Source organism: Lactuca sativa, chromosome 1, assembly GCF_002870075.4.
Source record: "Lactuca sativa cultivar Salinas chromosome 1, Lsat_Salinas_v11, whole genome shotgun sequence".
Classification (NCBI taxonomy): Eukaryota; Viridiplantae; Streptophyta; class Magnoliopsida; order Asterales; family Asteraceae; genus Lactuca; species Lactuca sativa.
The window spans coordinates 22,120,000-22,135,983 of NC_056623.2; the positions used below are offsets into that span (position 1 = coordinate 22,120,000).

The following is a 15,984-nucleotide window of genomic DNA, read 5'->3' on the forward strand; positions in this document are numbered from 1 at the left end:
GCTTACTTATATTATATAACCCTTATATTACTATTATTGTTACTTTTATTATTATTATTATTATTATTATTATTATTTTAAAGTTTTATTTATACATATAAATACTTAAGTACACATTTATATATTTTAAAGCACGTATATATACCTTTAAAATATATTTATGTATTATAAAGTTGTATTTATATGTCTAAATATGTATGTATTTTGTATAAAAACATATTTATACATGTTAAATGCATAAATAAATTTTTATAGAAAAAAAAATACGTTTTTAAAGGTATTAACATATTTTAAAGGTATTAACATGTATTAAAGGTATTTATATAATTTATATATGTGGTTTATACAATATAAACCAGATTAAACCATATTAATAGGTACTTTCATATTTATATTTATGTTATTATTTTTATGCGGAATAAATATAAATTCAAACATGTAAAATACAAATAAATATAATTTTTTAATACATTATTATATTTTGTAAATATATAAATACGTATTTAAATATATAAATTTGTTTTTAAACGTATTAGTACCTTTAAAATATATTTTTTAGATTTAAAAACGTATTTTTTAGCTTTAAAAAAGTATAATACGTATTTTTATATATTTAAAAACGTATGTTTTAGCTTTAAAAAAGTATTTCCATATTTAAAAACAAAATCTATATTTAAAAAATACTTCTGTGTATAAAAATATATGTCTACATTAATAAAAATATCTGATAAGAATAAATAATAATTATTATAATAATCAAAATAATCTAAGTTATTTAAATAATAATAACAATATTTCAGTGTTAGTTGATATATTTAAAATGCCACCAGAGAAGACACAAATAACGTTACAACCTAATATTAATAGCGTTGGTTAGCTATACCGAAGACCGGGGTTCGAGTCCCTCGTGCCTTGTTTATTCGCAACAATCTTTATTTTTAAGGAAATGATTTTAGTGCCACGTCAGCCACAAATGCACAATCAGTGCCAACATGGCACGACAGTTGTGCAAGGTAACTGACTGATGACCCTCAAACCGGTTAAAGGGGTATAAATGCAAAAATTAAACAAAACTTTCGGTTTTATTGAACCTAAAAATAGCCAAAGGGTAAAACCAAACATTTCTTGAAAACCTAAGGGCTTTTATGTCATTATCCCATATAATTATTAAGAAAAATCACAAGATTATAATTAGATTGCTATAATAATACAAGTTGACATTATAATTCATAAAAATGATGATTTCATATGTATAAGTTAAAGTATCTCGTGGAAGTATGAAAAGATATAAAAATGACCCGAAATATTATTCGCATATAAAATGAAAGTATAGTGTCATAAATTTTGGAAAGACTAAGTTTATGAAATTATTTAATTATTAGTTAAAATTATCAAATTTAACTTTTAATATATAAGGTTGTGCAACGATGAATGGAACATGTATTAATATATTTTTATATTAATTATAAAAATATAACTCGGTTTACTAAGTTATAGATTTGTATTGCAATAAATAACATGAATCGACTTCATGACTTAAGAGTCGTTATTTGCGAAATATTGTATAAAATTAATCATGTAAATTATAAATATTATGGAAATTATTGGGTTCATGTTGGTTGAAACCTGGAAAATATCATATGAGAAGCCGTTATGTTGCCCAAATTTCGTCATAACAGACAATAAGAAATTTGGAAATCCATTAAGTCTTATAAATCCTAAATACTAAAAAAAAGACTTCAATCAATATTATTCCTAAACAATAAAACTATAACTAATCAACAATATTATACCTGAGGGTTTAGGATTAGGATGCTTAGAAACATTGTTAGGACCCATCATACCCACGGGACGTTCTATATGAGTTATGTTTGCTCTAAAAGCTTTATGAGTTAGGATCATTTCCTAAGCCGCATGTGCTATGTTTTGTAATCACACTAAGACCATACATCTTAGCAAATTTCCTTTGTATCATAACCGTTAATTCGTACGGAACGAGGAACGTCGAGTATATGTTCTGGATCACATACTTATATGGGTTGACATCCCGCCATCGGTTGCTAGCTACAACCATCGGCTGACGAGTCGAGCTTGGGCGTTGGTGTTTCCTTCACTAATTTTTTCATCACGTCATCAAATACGTGGTGTGGTCTTTCAACACAACCTTTCAGTTTTGGTGTAGAGGTGTTCGTCACAGTTCGATTATGAGCTCATTATAGATCCCAAATTTGCCTTGTTACCGTATAAGATTGATATTGGGTTTATATGGGGTTTTTGTTCACTCACACTAGTTGGAAGAGACTGTATCTATTGGGATAGTTTTTGATTCGAAACGATGAATGTCAATACCATAAATTAAGTTATATGACACTTAATTAATATCACGACATGACTGATTAAGGTTTAGAGTTGAGAGAGGTAAGGTATGTATGAATAATAAGTGTGCAAACCTTTGCTCATTTTGGAGAATATTCAATCTTGTTAATTTAGAAATTTTGGTAAAAGCAATTAGGGTTCATGCCAGTATTATGTTTAATTATTCTTTGAGGACCTAAATGTTTAGTTGAACCTATATACGTTATAATGATTTTGTGGCCCCCTTTATTCTTGTGCAATCATGGGACAAAAACACAACCTCGCTTAGTTTAAGGTACGCAACATGTTTAGCATCGTGTACTTGAAATGTATCCAAGAAGACCAGTACCTTTAACCAATAAGGGTTAAAGTTAAGCTTCCTTGCTTAAGCATGTAGGGATTAAGTGAAAAAAAAGTGAGAAATTAAAAAAAAAGAGAGAGAGAGAGAAATTACCAAAAAAGTTGGAAGAGTTTTGGAGCCATAAAAGAAAAAAATTGAAGATCAAAATTCTGAAGAATTCAAAAAGTTGAAGATACCAAAAATCAAACAAAAAGGTAGGGAATTCAAAGAAATCAAAGATCAAATGTTAAAGAAAGTAAAGAATTCAAAGAGCTCCATTGTGGTATCAAAAGTGTAATTTTTCTAGATTATGTGTGCTTGGGTAGTTTAACCAAAAATACCTTGAGGTTAAGAGAGTTTTCTGCGGATGGATTCGGAGAGATGCATAAAATGACCATTGTTCAAAAGAAGTGAGCGAATGTTTATGAGGATTGTAAGTATTTAGAATTGAGGGGGTCCTTAGGAAAAATTTTAAAAACAAATGCATGCGTTGCGGTCTTGTCATAATGGATGGGTTTGATTAGGATTGTTTTATGTGATATTAGTGTGTTAAAATTCAGTTTTGCTTGGGGGCAAGCAAAAGTCAAGTGTGGGGTATTTTGATATGTGCATATTTAGTTACATATTTTGTCTAAAATCTTAATACTTTTTGGCTACTTTTTCCTAATTATTGAACAAAAGGTACTTAATTTAGTTTAAATTGTATTTTTAGCCTAAAAGACATGCTTGAGTTAAAAAGGAAGCATAAATAGCAAATGGAAGCTCGGGGAACAAACAAAGAAGAAAATGGAGTCAAAAGAATGAAGGACTCGACGGGTTGGCCTTCTACTCGCCGAGTAGACACGAATCTTCGCGAACCATCAAGTACCTTACCACGCACGAATTTTAAGTGATGGACTCGCCGAGTTGGTCTATGGACTCAACGAGTCGCCCCTGTTTTCATAAAACTATATAAAGGGCATAAACTCACGAGACAAAGACTTATCTCTAGAGACTTAGCTATGATTGGAGGTTTATTGAAGCTCTGGAGTTTGAAGATTTCACCCTAGAGTTCAATTTGAAAGTGATCAAAGGCAACATATCTCTATTTATTCGTAATCTATTGAACAAAACCATGCTTTTACTTCTAGATTTAGTTTTTGAGTTATTTTTTGCTGTAATTATGAGCTAAAACTCGTATCTTCTGTTTAGGGTAGATGAAATTGCTAATATAGTTTGATTTTATGGTTTGGATTATCTAATTTGGTGAAAACTGTTTTGCTAAGCTTGTTATCGATCCTTATGTGTTGACAATAACTGTTTTTCTGTTAATTACCAAGTCTATTAAGTTGCATGAACATCCTCTTAATGACTTGCTTCATATGATTTATGTGAAAACAACATTATATGCGTAGTATTAGTGAATATGAACCTATGATTAATAGAAAACATGTAAGTTAATGTGTAAGCTTGTATGATGAACAACCATACAAGATGTTGATTAAATTAATCATTTTATTAGCTAACTACAAGTCTTACTTAACCCGAATAAAAAATACTAGGAAATTCATTAGTTTAACCAATTGGTCACTGTTTAAATTAATTTGTTTTCTAAGGATTAGTAATAGTGAACACAAGTCTAATCACATTTATTGGTAGCCAATGACAAAATAATCCATTGCACGTACCATAAAATCAACTATAGAAACAAGTGAGTCGAACCTAAATAGAGGTCTCTTTTAATATTGAATCTAGTTATCTTCAATTACCTTAGCTGCTATTTGTACATTTTTGTTTAAAGTATTAGTTAATTGTTAAGTTTCTAGTATTGAAAAACTCGAGAAAACCCCTTATTTTAATTGTTTGTTTTAATTAGGTAATTTTAGTATTTCATTTAGCTGTTACCGTTCCTGTGTTTGATACCCTGCTTGCTTAAACTAAACTACTATCGATAGGTACACTGCCTGCGTGTGTTTGTTTTTATTTGAGTTTGTTAGGATTAAAACTAGTTCGTCTAACACACATCAACCATCCAAGTTAATGATCCTTCTACACCCTCCGCTCTACACTTCTCTGACTGCAGCAAATCATATGTAAATCTTGTGTAACGCCCCGATTCTCAGGTATTGTTTAAATAAGAATTTTTGGGTTAAGCTCTACTCGACGAGTTGGTTGACCTACTCTTCGAGTAGCAGCAGGGTGGAATCGCGTGTTAAGTGACCTACTCGACGAGTCCATATTGGGACTCGGCGAGTAGGAGTTGGCAGATGAAACCCTAAATCCCAGGGTTTGCAACTCTATTTAAAGGAGCCTCAGCCTCCTTTGGCCTCTTTGCAGTCTTTGAGAGCCCCTTAAAACCCTAATATGCGTGTGTGTGTGCCCATTGTGTGTTTGAAGCTTGAAAAGAAGATCTTTGGAGGGAGAAGGCTTGGAGGAGAAGGAGATTGGAGCAAGTAGAGTGTGGGAATCAACTCCTATCTCAGTTATCATCTTCTGGAGGTAACCTCATCACCTTTTCCCCTGTGAATCTCTTCTTTTGGTTGAGTTTTAGGGTTTTTGGTGAGATCTTAAGTTGGAAAGATGAGCTAAGGGCAAGATCTGAGGTTGTAACTTCAGATCTGGGCCCTCCTTGGATTCTAGAAGCATAAAGTTTCAGTTTTGGTCATGATTAAGGTCCCTCTTGAGCATGAAGTTCCATTAAGAACTTAAAATAGGCATTTAGAGCCTTTAAAGTCATGCATGCACGTAAAGTTTGCAACTTTACGTGATAAGCATGCCCTAGAAGCTTGGATTCGTGATTTGGAGCCGCTGCATGGCTCAAAACAAGTATGTATAGAAAGAGGACTAAATAGACTCGGCGAGTCGCAAGGTTGACTCGACGAGTCACATGAAGATGGCCGTGAACTCGATGAGTTGGATGAACAACTCGGCGAGTCTGATGAAGATTACCATAAGACTTGACGAGTTGAAGAACAACTCGGCGAGTTGGATGAGTTCTCCCTGGATTATGTGTGCGTGTGTATCCATCGAGTTGCAAGGAGGGAACTCGACGGGTGGCCTTAAAGTTTGAACGAGGATCGAAGGAACTCGACGAGTCACCCCGATGACTCGACGAGTTGGATTGTACTTCAAGGAACTCAGCGAGTAGCCGAGGGTACTCGATTAGTTGGGGTCAACATGGACTGTTGACCTTGACTGAGGACTTTGAATTTGACCATGGGTTGACTGGTGGGTTATGGAGTACCTTATAAGGTTAAGTACTTATGAGTATATTGTACTATGATCATAGGTGGTGGAGCCTGTGTCGAGTGATCCCGGAGTTGGAGTTTATCCTCTGAGTCAACATTTGCAAGGTGAGTTATCCTCACTATATCGATAGGGTCTACCGTACTAAGGCCGACCCTTTTAGTTGTTACTATTATGGTATGCTACCTGGTTATGATCTGTTAGATCGGAATCAGGGTACACAGTATGTTATGCTCTTATGATCCGTAAGGATTGGTATGTTAGTGACCTGTTAGGTCGGTACTCTAGTTACGAGAGAATTCTATGATTGATGATCAGTGTGATAGATATGTTTGATGTTTGTATATCCCAGTATATGATAGATATGCGCACATGGTTATTTGCTTGATTGGTTGGGTTGAGGTGGTCCTGCTTTGTGCTGAAGGCCAACATACCTTATGAGCGGTTCGAGGAGGCTGCAGGCCCACGAGGCAGACTAGTCATGCCGAAGGCTCGAGATAGATTCAGATAGACTGTAGGCCCAGTAGGGCGGTCCAGTCATGCCGATGGCCAGTATGCATGTTGATTGATTGATTGTTATTGATATGGCATTGTCAGTGTGGTATTGGTATTTTGGGGGTAGCTCACTAAGCCCTCGGGCTTATAGTTTTCAGTTTATTGTTTCAGGTACTTCAGGAGATCATGGCAAGGCGAAGGCGTGACCGTACTGCTCCTCATCCTTATGTTATGATTTTGGGACACTCTGATGGATATTGATTTGAAAATATTTTTGTAAACAATGCTATTTGATTTTTATTATGATCGAAAAAGTTTAAATTTGGTGTAAAATTTATGGATGTTACAAGTTGGTATCATAACCTTGGTTTGAGTGAATTGGAGGAACACTCGTGTGAATCCAGTCTCAAATCAAGGAGATTTTCGGAAAGTAAGTTTTAAAAACGGTTTTCAAAATAAAGGATGGAGGATGCAGAGGGTACGATCAGCCGGAGCCTGTAAGTAAACCCCAAAATACCATACAATTATTTGATATTCTGATATGTTAGAACAACATGCTACTGCTAGGCTAGGGATCCTCAGGAATCGCATGATAGATTTGCCTGATTATATGATACCTATTAGCCTAGGGTTTCTTGCATATGGATTTGACATCATAACTGTAAATGTTTAGTATATGCATCACGACTGTGTATAGTCAAGATCTTATAGCCTGAGAATGTCTGATTCGACCTTAGGGTAGGATGGGATATTTGAAAGTATATCGGGTCCAGCGTTATGTGCGACTAGCATACACTAGCATTGCAGGGGTTGATGGAAGTTCCATGAAGGTGTGAGTTGTGCAGAGCTGTGGGATCAGTTGTGAGATAGGCGATGTCCCCTAGTAGTGAGGGTTGAGTGCGCATTATGTTGAGTATAGTTTTAAGGCGTTGTGGTGATACTTGAGACAAATATGGGTAGGTGTGGAAGGTAGTATGGGCCCGTACTATTAGAAGCACAGGACCCATACGCGTAGTAAGGAAGTCACAACCCCTAGGATTTGTGGGTTTTGGTCTCCCGATATTATGTTGTTTATCTGATGTCTTGAGTGTACTTTTTAGTATGGTGGTGACAAGATGTTTTGCTGTTGGGTTCGGATCAGGATCGGGTCCGGATCAGGGTCGGGAGACAGAGGGTCAGAGGTGCCGGTAGCACCTGAGCCCGTGGTTCAGATAGGGACTGAGGAGCTAGATGCCAGGATCCGGGAGATTCTACACGAGGAGGTCGCTGCAGCTTTCCGAGCGCAACTACCAGAGATGTTTGGGTTGATCAAGACCGCGATGGTTGAGTATTTTGATGAGCGATATGCAGCTCTGGCAGAGATAGCAGCCACTGCAGCCACCTCGGCTGTAACTGCGGCAGGGGTTGGAGGAGGAGCCGACATGGCTTTCCAGTACCGGGACTTCGATAATACGAAGCCCCCGACATTTGATGGTACACAAGATACGATCAGGGCTATGCGGTGGTTGTCTGATGTGGATGGTTGTTTCTTCACGTGCTCGTGTACTGCTGACCAGAAGGTCAGGTGTGCTCTGAACCTGCTTAGGCTCAGGCCATTATCCTTTTTGAAAAAATGAGGGTTGCTATGGTCATCCTCATCTTCATCAGCATCCACATCCTTAACCCCATGGTCATCCTCATCCTCATCTTCATCTTCATTTTCATCTTTGTCCTCATCCTCATCCAAATGGCATGTCTCAATTTCCTTAATTAGTCCTGCACCATCAATCACTTCTTCCACTATGTTATCAATAACCTCTTTTTTGTGTTCATCCAACCATTCATGCATGTTACTATTACCAAAATGGTCTACATACATAGGGAGTATAACACCACATTCATAAGCTATTGCTATAAAACCGACATAATCCATCTCATTGGAAATTAAGGTCTAACCTTTGGGAAAATCAATATATGGCTAGCAGTAATAGAGTTTCTCACACTTTTCTCTAGTGAACCTTTCGATAAACTCATAACACCTGTTCTTGTCCATGTCTGCGAAATCGATGTCCGACAACCTCTGAGTAATCCCCTCGGTGTAGCATATGGGGTATTTTGTGAAGATTCATTGGAAATACACATCCACTTGTGTAACAACCCGAAATTTCATATCACTTCTTGTACCACAACTTGTAATCCAATCCGATCAACCAAACGTCATTTTCAAAATCGTTTCCGATTTCGCCATTTTATTAAGTCATTAGTTTATACCGACCTAAAATGACGTAATGGGTGTCTTAATACATTTAGAAATCATTTTAACTCCCCACTTTAGTAATCGGAATAAGTATAGAATCGACCGTATCGAGTCACGACAATTTGGTCGGGTATGACCAAAAGCCTCACGTAACGTCAGTATCGGGTAAAATTCCGTCGTGTCCAATTCCCGAACACTATATAAAGTGTTTTAAGACTTCATTTGAAGCCTTTGGCCAATTTCTCATTAAACTCTCACAACCTCTTTCCTCAAGCTAGAATTAAGGTCCAAATCTCAAATCTAAGGCTTCAAATCTCTAAGGTACTTTCCCTAGCTTGTATTGTAACCTTCTTAGCCTTCAAATTTGAGTTCAAAGCATGGATTAAGACCATATTCATGAGTTTACGGCCATGGAGCCTTCATGGGCCGTAAACTCATATAGCATGGGTTTTTAAGCCCCAAATCCCTTCCTAAGCAATTTTGGACTTTAGTTATGGCTTAATGGCTTCATGGACAAGACTTTTATCATTTGAAACATGGATTTTTAGCCATTTGAAGGAGTTTACGGCCAAGGCATAAGCTTGGGCCGTAAACTCATGTAAATGAGGTTTTCATGAACTTAAACCCTTTCAAATCATAGTTGGGACTTAGATATGACATTAAGGCTTGCTAATCTAGACTTGGAACACTTTAAACATGATTTTTGGGTGATAAAAGTGAGTTTACGGCCAAGACATATTCTTGGGCCGTAAACTCCTCCTAAATGGTGATTTAGTGCCTTAAAACATGTCAAATTGCTTTCAAACTCAACCAATGGCTTTGTAGTAAAATCTAGATGCATCTAAAAATAGTTTAAGGGTTTGTATCACATCGAAAATGTAATTTATAGGAGTTTACGGCCTAGGAACATACCCTTGGCCGTAAACTCATAAAACTTGCTTAAGGATGCATCAAATTCACTTATATGGCTTGTATAAAATTCTAGAATCACATGTGATTGTTTTTAAGCATCAAAAACTAACTTTTCATGAGTATTAGAGAGTTTACGGCCATAGAACATGCCTCTAGGCCGTAAACTCCCAAAAATAGGTTTAATGGTGTTCTAAATTCATTTCAAGGCTTGGAAAATTAACTAGAATCACATGTGATTGTCCTTTGTAGCTTAAACTAATCATTCTTGGCCATGAGTGAGTTTAAGGCCGTAAACTCCAAGAGTATGGCCGTAAACTCCCTTTTAAATGGTGTTAATTCATTGCAAGTGTTCCAAGGCATTTTTAGATATCCATTCTAGCAATCCCCATGTCCATTTAAGCCCTTAAACCTTCAAAATCACACCAACATGAGTTTACGGCCGTAAACTCATGTGTGGGTGTGTTTTGTGGTTGAAAACTCTTTAAAATATTTACTCTTGGGGAGTAAACTCAAGTCCCAAGTCCCTAGTGCCATTACAAGTCCGAAGATGTCACCCGGGTCACTCCAAACGCTCGTTTTAAGGTGTTTAACGTTGTTGGAATGTAATGTTCCATATAATTAGTGAATGTATCCCTAATTGTATATATATGGACATTATTTCATTTTACATAGGGACATCGCGAGTAATCAAACCCTGAACCAACATCTAGTATCCAAAACCGACGCATTTCCGAGTCCGGTGAGTTCATACCTCTACCCTTTTTCACTGTTTTTCACTGTTTTCAGGGGGGGGAAACACAAGCAAAGTACAAGGGTTTTCTTGTACTCAAAACTTATTTTCATGTGTGTATTTCACATTTCATATGCTTTTAATATTGATTACACAACTGATAACTGGAAGAATATACAGATCACTTAAACATTTATTTGTGAAATGGGTTTTATAAACTATTGTGTTTTATATATTTCACAAATGGTTTCCACACTTTATCAGTTAAAAGCATGACATTATAACACATGAACAATATAATTAGTACACTGTCTTGTCCTCGGTAACATTCCACAGAGATACGCGAATGGAGGATTTTCCTATTATTACTAGTAAATTTGTTATTCCGTATGATTGGAGACACGTCCTCGGCGAACACTCCACAGAGATACGCGAGTGGGGGACTACACCCGTAACCAGAATCTCTGGAATTTAGAGAGCGTGACTTGAGTGTATAGATCTATACGGGGCTGACTACCCCACACCTGGTTGCTAGCTACAGCCGAACCGAAATGGTTCAAGGGTGACGAAAGTCATAAGGATAGTGGACTACTTATTGCCACAGGTTCAGTCTTTAGTATGGTTATGGAACTCGCAACTAGGATAACAGAGATTTACTTATAGTAATAATGAACCACTTACTACATTTTTCAGATAATCAGGATTCAATTTACATCTTTTACATCTTTTACATAAGATAACCAACATTCAGGAAGGTATGGGACCTTCCTGGGGAAACTTTGTACATAACCAGGTTTAACAGAATACATCTTTCACATTGAGAACCAACATACAGGAAAGCATGGGGCATTCCTGGGTAACATATACATAACCAGTAAAGTGTAACCAACTGTATAACATTACATCTTTTACATTAACTAACAATTCAGGAAAGTATAGGACTTTCCTGGGATTACACTGGTACATAAAAGGAATAGAACAATGAATTGGATAATCAAACTATACTTTACTTTTGTGATACAACAACCAACTTTTAAGAAAATATGGGATTTTCTTGGCGTGTGTTACATTTCAGAAACAGAAAGGAAACATAAACATTTTTACAAAACAAAACTACTTATGAACTCACCAACGTTATGCTGATTTTCAAACTGCTTGTGTTCTCAGGTCAACGATAGTACAGGTACCCGAAGACTTACTTGGTTCTGGATTGTGTGCGTGCAAGGCTTGTTCATTTTGTTTATATCTATATTATGTATCACAACTGTATAAACTATGTCTTTTGGAAACAAATTGTAAAACTTTTAATATGTAATGTAATGTTTGTTTCACTTTACTTACTATGTACATTGGATTTGATACTCAACGTGGAGTCAACCCCGGAAATGTTTCCGCCTTCGGTTTTCGGGGTGTGACAACTTGGATGAACACGGGATCCATGTTTGAGGTTTGAGGAGACGAAAGCAAGTAATGGTTTATCGAAAGATATGGAAGTGGTGAATAGTCGACGGGAAAATATCTTGTTTAAGTAAAGCTATATAATGAAAAATGAGTGAACAAATTAATATGTAGCATTATTAAATGATATGACATATACAATCAGCAAGCCAATGGGTTTAAGTAACACATGTGACATAAATATGACCGACTAACCCCTCCATAAATAAAATAATGACGTAATCGACCCGCCAAAATAAAGTTTGTTCCCTTATAAAGCCACTTAAAAAGTTAAGTGACTAAAAGGGTAAACCCTAAAAAGTTCATAGGTCAAGTCCCGTTTGATACACATCTTTCCAGGTCCAAACAGATCTTTCTGGCTGAATGGACCGGAAAGACTGTTTGATTTGCATAAAAGAAGGGGTCTTTCCCGGTAAGATATGTCTTTCCCAGAAAGCCCCAAAATCATATCTTTCTGGCTGAATGGGCTGGAAAGATAATTATACACCAAATCCCGTCTCTTTCTTTCTTTATTGGATTATTAATTTTTTTAAATAACTTTTTTTTTAATTTATTTTTTATTGAATTATTTTTTTTCATCATTCAACACAGTCAATCAGATGTACAATCAAACAATATGGTTTCTTTCCCAGTCAGAAAACTTTCCCAGACAACACTTTACCAGACAGAAACTATCAAACGAGACCTTATTTTCCCTAAGTTATAAGTCACTTACTTCTTAAAAACTCATTTTTAAAAGATAAACAAAAAATTGTTTTTGAAAGTGATTTATTAGATATCCAAACATTATTTTAACTAATTGCCTTTTAAAAAGTTAATGAATAATTTTTAGAATACCATTTTATTATTGATTTGAAATAGAAAAGTAACACCATTTTATTATTGAATTGAAATAGAAAAGGGCAAATTCTTTATTAGTTTTGACTTCTGATTGACAAAATTGTTGGGTGCAATTTAGCGAGTCCTCCGGTTGACTAGCCCTAAAATACTTTGCAACTCGTTTCCGCCAACTCTCAATCTCCAGGTCTTGTACTCTTGTACTCGTGTACTATCCCTTTTGCTGCAATCACTCCAGACATGGAGCCAGCTGAGTCTCCGTTTAGGGTAATGTTCTTCTTTTCCCCTTCTCATTTTTATCAACTAATTATTCAATTTGCTTAGGGTTTTTTTCGATAGAGTTTGCATTCCGATTCCTGTTACTTCCCCTAAATTTACTCCAATCTTATGGACGTTCTAGAACTTGATTATAGCGTTTCGAAGCATCATTTTTTTGGGGTAGTTGTTGAAGATGACATGAATTTTGGAAAAGAGTAATAATCAGTACTCCCTTTGATAACATAAGTGATTCTGATGCTCTGCAGATAATCCTGGGATCGTCTTCCATTGCCCGTCGGAAAATATTAGCTGAAATGGGATACGAATTCGCACTCATGGTATTGTCTGTTCATGTTACACACACATTTATTACGTATATCTATATTTGTGTGCATATATAAGGTCAATTGTTCAACTCTTTTCCACTATTTAGTCTGCAGATATAGATGAGAAAAGTATCAGAACTGAAAAGCCAGAGGAGTTGGTGATGGCTCTAGCAAAGGCAAAGGTAGGTTATTGTTTGAACACCATTACAATGACATATTGTTCTCATATGTATCTTCAAATCCAGTCCTTTTATTATAAATTCTCATGTGATGTAACAGGCTGATGCCATTGTGTCCAAGCTTCAAACAAGTGATGATCAGAAGAAGGATGTGATACCAAGTATTCTAATAGCATCTGATACGGTATGTTTTTCTGTCAAACATAATCACGTGAAAGTATCAAAGTTCTCCATTCACCTCTTGCCTTCTTTTTCTATGATAAACTACATTTTCAAGTTTATAGAGCTATAGTTTTTGTAATAAGTAATGTTGGGGATATTATCATTCTAAATTTCAGTTTATTGTTCTTCATCTGTGTTAATTAATAGTTGTTATTAGGCAGAAGGTAAACCAAAGCTCCATAGTGGTGAAGACAAGGATGCTGAGCCAACACTACTAATTACTTGTGACCAAGTATAAATCAATTCCCTATTTTCCTTATGCTTCAAATGTTATTACATGTTCAAATGAAGCAATGTGAAGGGACATCCATTATCCATATCTAGCTAGCTATTTATTCTACAAACCCAATGAATTAATATATAAACTTTGAATCCCTCTATCCAAAAATGTTAGATTAATGCATAAACTATCAAGTATGCATTGCTATTAGCTGTTAATGCCTAGTAGATTTCTTTTTTTCATAAACTGAAAGAAAGTTTTGCTAAAATAATCAATTATGTATAGGTGGTGGTCTATGATGGCACAATAAGGGAAAAACCCTCGAGTGAAGAAGAAGCACGCCAATTTATCAAAGGTTTTGATTTTTTATTATTTTTTATTATTTGAATTGAATTGCATGCTTCTTGGTTTTTGTGGTTCTTATAAGCAGTGGTGACAGATTATTCTGGCAAGCATGCAGCCACTCTTAGCTCTGTTTTTGTTACAAATCTCAAGACTGGATTCACAAAAGTGGATTGTGACAAAGCAGAGGTACTATTTATTTTATAAACTAATGCATTTTTTTTTAAAAAAAATTTTATAGTATAATTATTAGTCATAAAATCATTCCTTAATGTGAAGTCATTTTTTAATGGTTGCAGATTTATTTCCATGACATACCGGATGATGTTGTTGAGAAGCTGGTAAAAGAACATGACCATTGAAATTTCTTGTTTTTAATTAATATTTGGAATTTAATAATTTATATAAATATATTTGTGTTGTCCCTCTATTTTAAACAGATTGAGGAGGGGCTTGTGCTTAGGGTTGCTGGGGCGTTGATCATTGAACATCCATTGGTTGCTCCATATGTTAAAAATCTGGTTTGTCTCACCTCAGTTTGACCAAAAAAAAGATAATGATTGTTATAAATAGTATTGTTTATGATATTGAGAATGGTGTGTGTGTGTGTGTGTGTGTGTGCAGATAGGCACAAGTGATAGTGTAATGGGACTTCCTAAAGCGCTCACTGAGAAGTTGCTAAAGGAGGCTGTGAATTCATGAGAATATTAGCAACTTTTTGACATGATTGATTATATGCAACTTTCCTCCATGGATGACACCATATTATTCCAGACAAGAAATCAGGGTTGTATTGTAATGTTTCTATATATGATGTGGTGTACCTGTACTTAATGGTGATTGGTGAAAACTTTCTATTCAAACATTATTGTTTGTTTGATGATGGCATATGCACATGGATTGAAAGATTTATCTGAAGGAAGTATGCATTTGTGTTAAAATTTTTAGTTGGAGTTGTAGTTTATAATTATTTTAATTGAGTTTTTGTGTTTCGAGTTAATATAACTGTATACTTGTATTTTAAATGTAATAGAAAGGAAGGAAATCCCAACAAAAAAAAATGTTGGGCCATTTATTAAAAGTATACATGTTGAGATATCGATTGTTGGACTTGGAACTTTTGTGGGGTACATTGGAAAAGTCATTTGCACAACTTCTCTTTTATTGTCACAATGCGAATGAATGCACCATAACACACATCAAGATGGATGAGTTTTTTTTTTTTTTTTTTTTTTTTTTTTTTTTTTTTTTTTTTCTGTCATTGATTGTTTGTTAAGATTCAATTTCATTACAACATATAGCATCAAATGTTTCTTCATAATAGAGTTTTTTTAACGCATCTCATTGCAGCGTTAGATGTTTATTACAAGTTTGTGCTGGTTAATCCTCATAGAGGTTGCCATCAAAGAGAAATACCAAGGGAAGTGGGAACCATGTTCATGTTCCTTGCAGTAGTCATGGGTGGATAGAATGAAATCTTTCACCCTAGCCTATGTTGTGGGCAAGATAGAGAGTGGGGAGACATGGATATGGTTTTTAACAAAGTTCCATTCAACAAAAATTTAGAAGACTTAGCAATCACATTAGATGAGATTCAATCCATTGAACAAGCAGTTGGGCTCACTTGGGCTGCTCGGGCATGTATTTCCAAACTTCGTTGTTGGCATTTGCTAATAACTATGATTCGAAATGTGGGATTAATATTCTATTTAATAATTGTTGTAGACCATGTTTTGCGGGATTATTGAGATTGTCACAAAGAGCTTCTCCCAAACAGTTGCATTTTTTTTATTGTATGGACTAATATAACATTATGGTAAATAGATAATTGATTTTTATTATTTACGAG

At 35.3% G+C, this 15,984-nt stretch overlaps 1 protein-coding gene across 2 annotated transcripts; it reads left to right on the forward strand.

The window, feature by feature from the left end:
• Positions 1-12,694: 12,694 nt before the first annotated feature.
• On the forward strand, positions 12,695-15,076 carry LOC111875911 (uncharacterized). Of its 2 annotated transcripts, XM_023872439.2 has the most exons (10): positions 12,697-12,855; positions 13,113-13,184; positions 13,280-13,354; positions 13,452-13,535; positions 13,731-13,805; positions 14,079-14,148; positions 14,233-14,324; positions 14,435-14,476; positions 14,576-14,656; positions 14,760-15,076. In XM_023872439.2, the coding sequence occupies exons 1-10, from the start codon at positions 12,829-12,831 to the stop codon at positions 14,835-14,837; spliced, it is 696 nt and encodes a 231-aa protein (XP_023728207.1). In that variant the 5' UTR covers positions 12,697-12,828; the 3' UTR covers positions 14,838-15,076. The 2 variants fall into 2 exon arrangements, with proteins under 2 accessions (XP_023728213.1, XP_023728207.1); XM_023872445.3 differs by lacking the exon at positions 13,731-13,805 and having other exon boundaries at positions 12,695-12,855.
• Positions 15,077-15,984: the final 908 nt, after the last annotated feature.

Bases quoted from the DNA above. Each gene is read 5' to 3' on its own strand.
- LOC111875911 (XM_023872439.2), top strand. From the start codon at position 12,829: ATGGAGCCAGCTGAGTCTCCGTTTAGG. The intron at 13,185-13,279 runs GTATTGTCTGTT...TCCACTATTTAG, and splicing joins GATACGAATTCGCACTCATG to TCTGCAGATATAGATGAGAA. The intron at 14,657-14,759 runs GTTTGTCTCACC...GTGTGTGTGCAG, and splicing joins CTCCATATGTTAAAAATCTG to ATAGGCACAAGTGATAGTGT.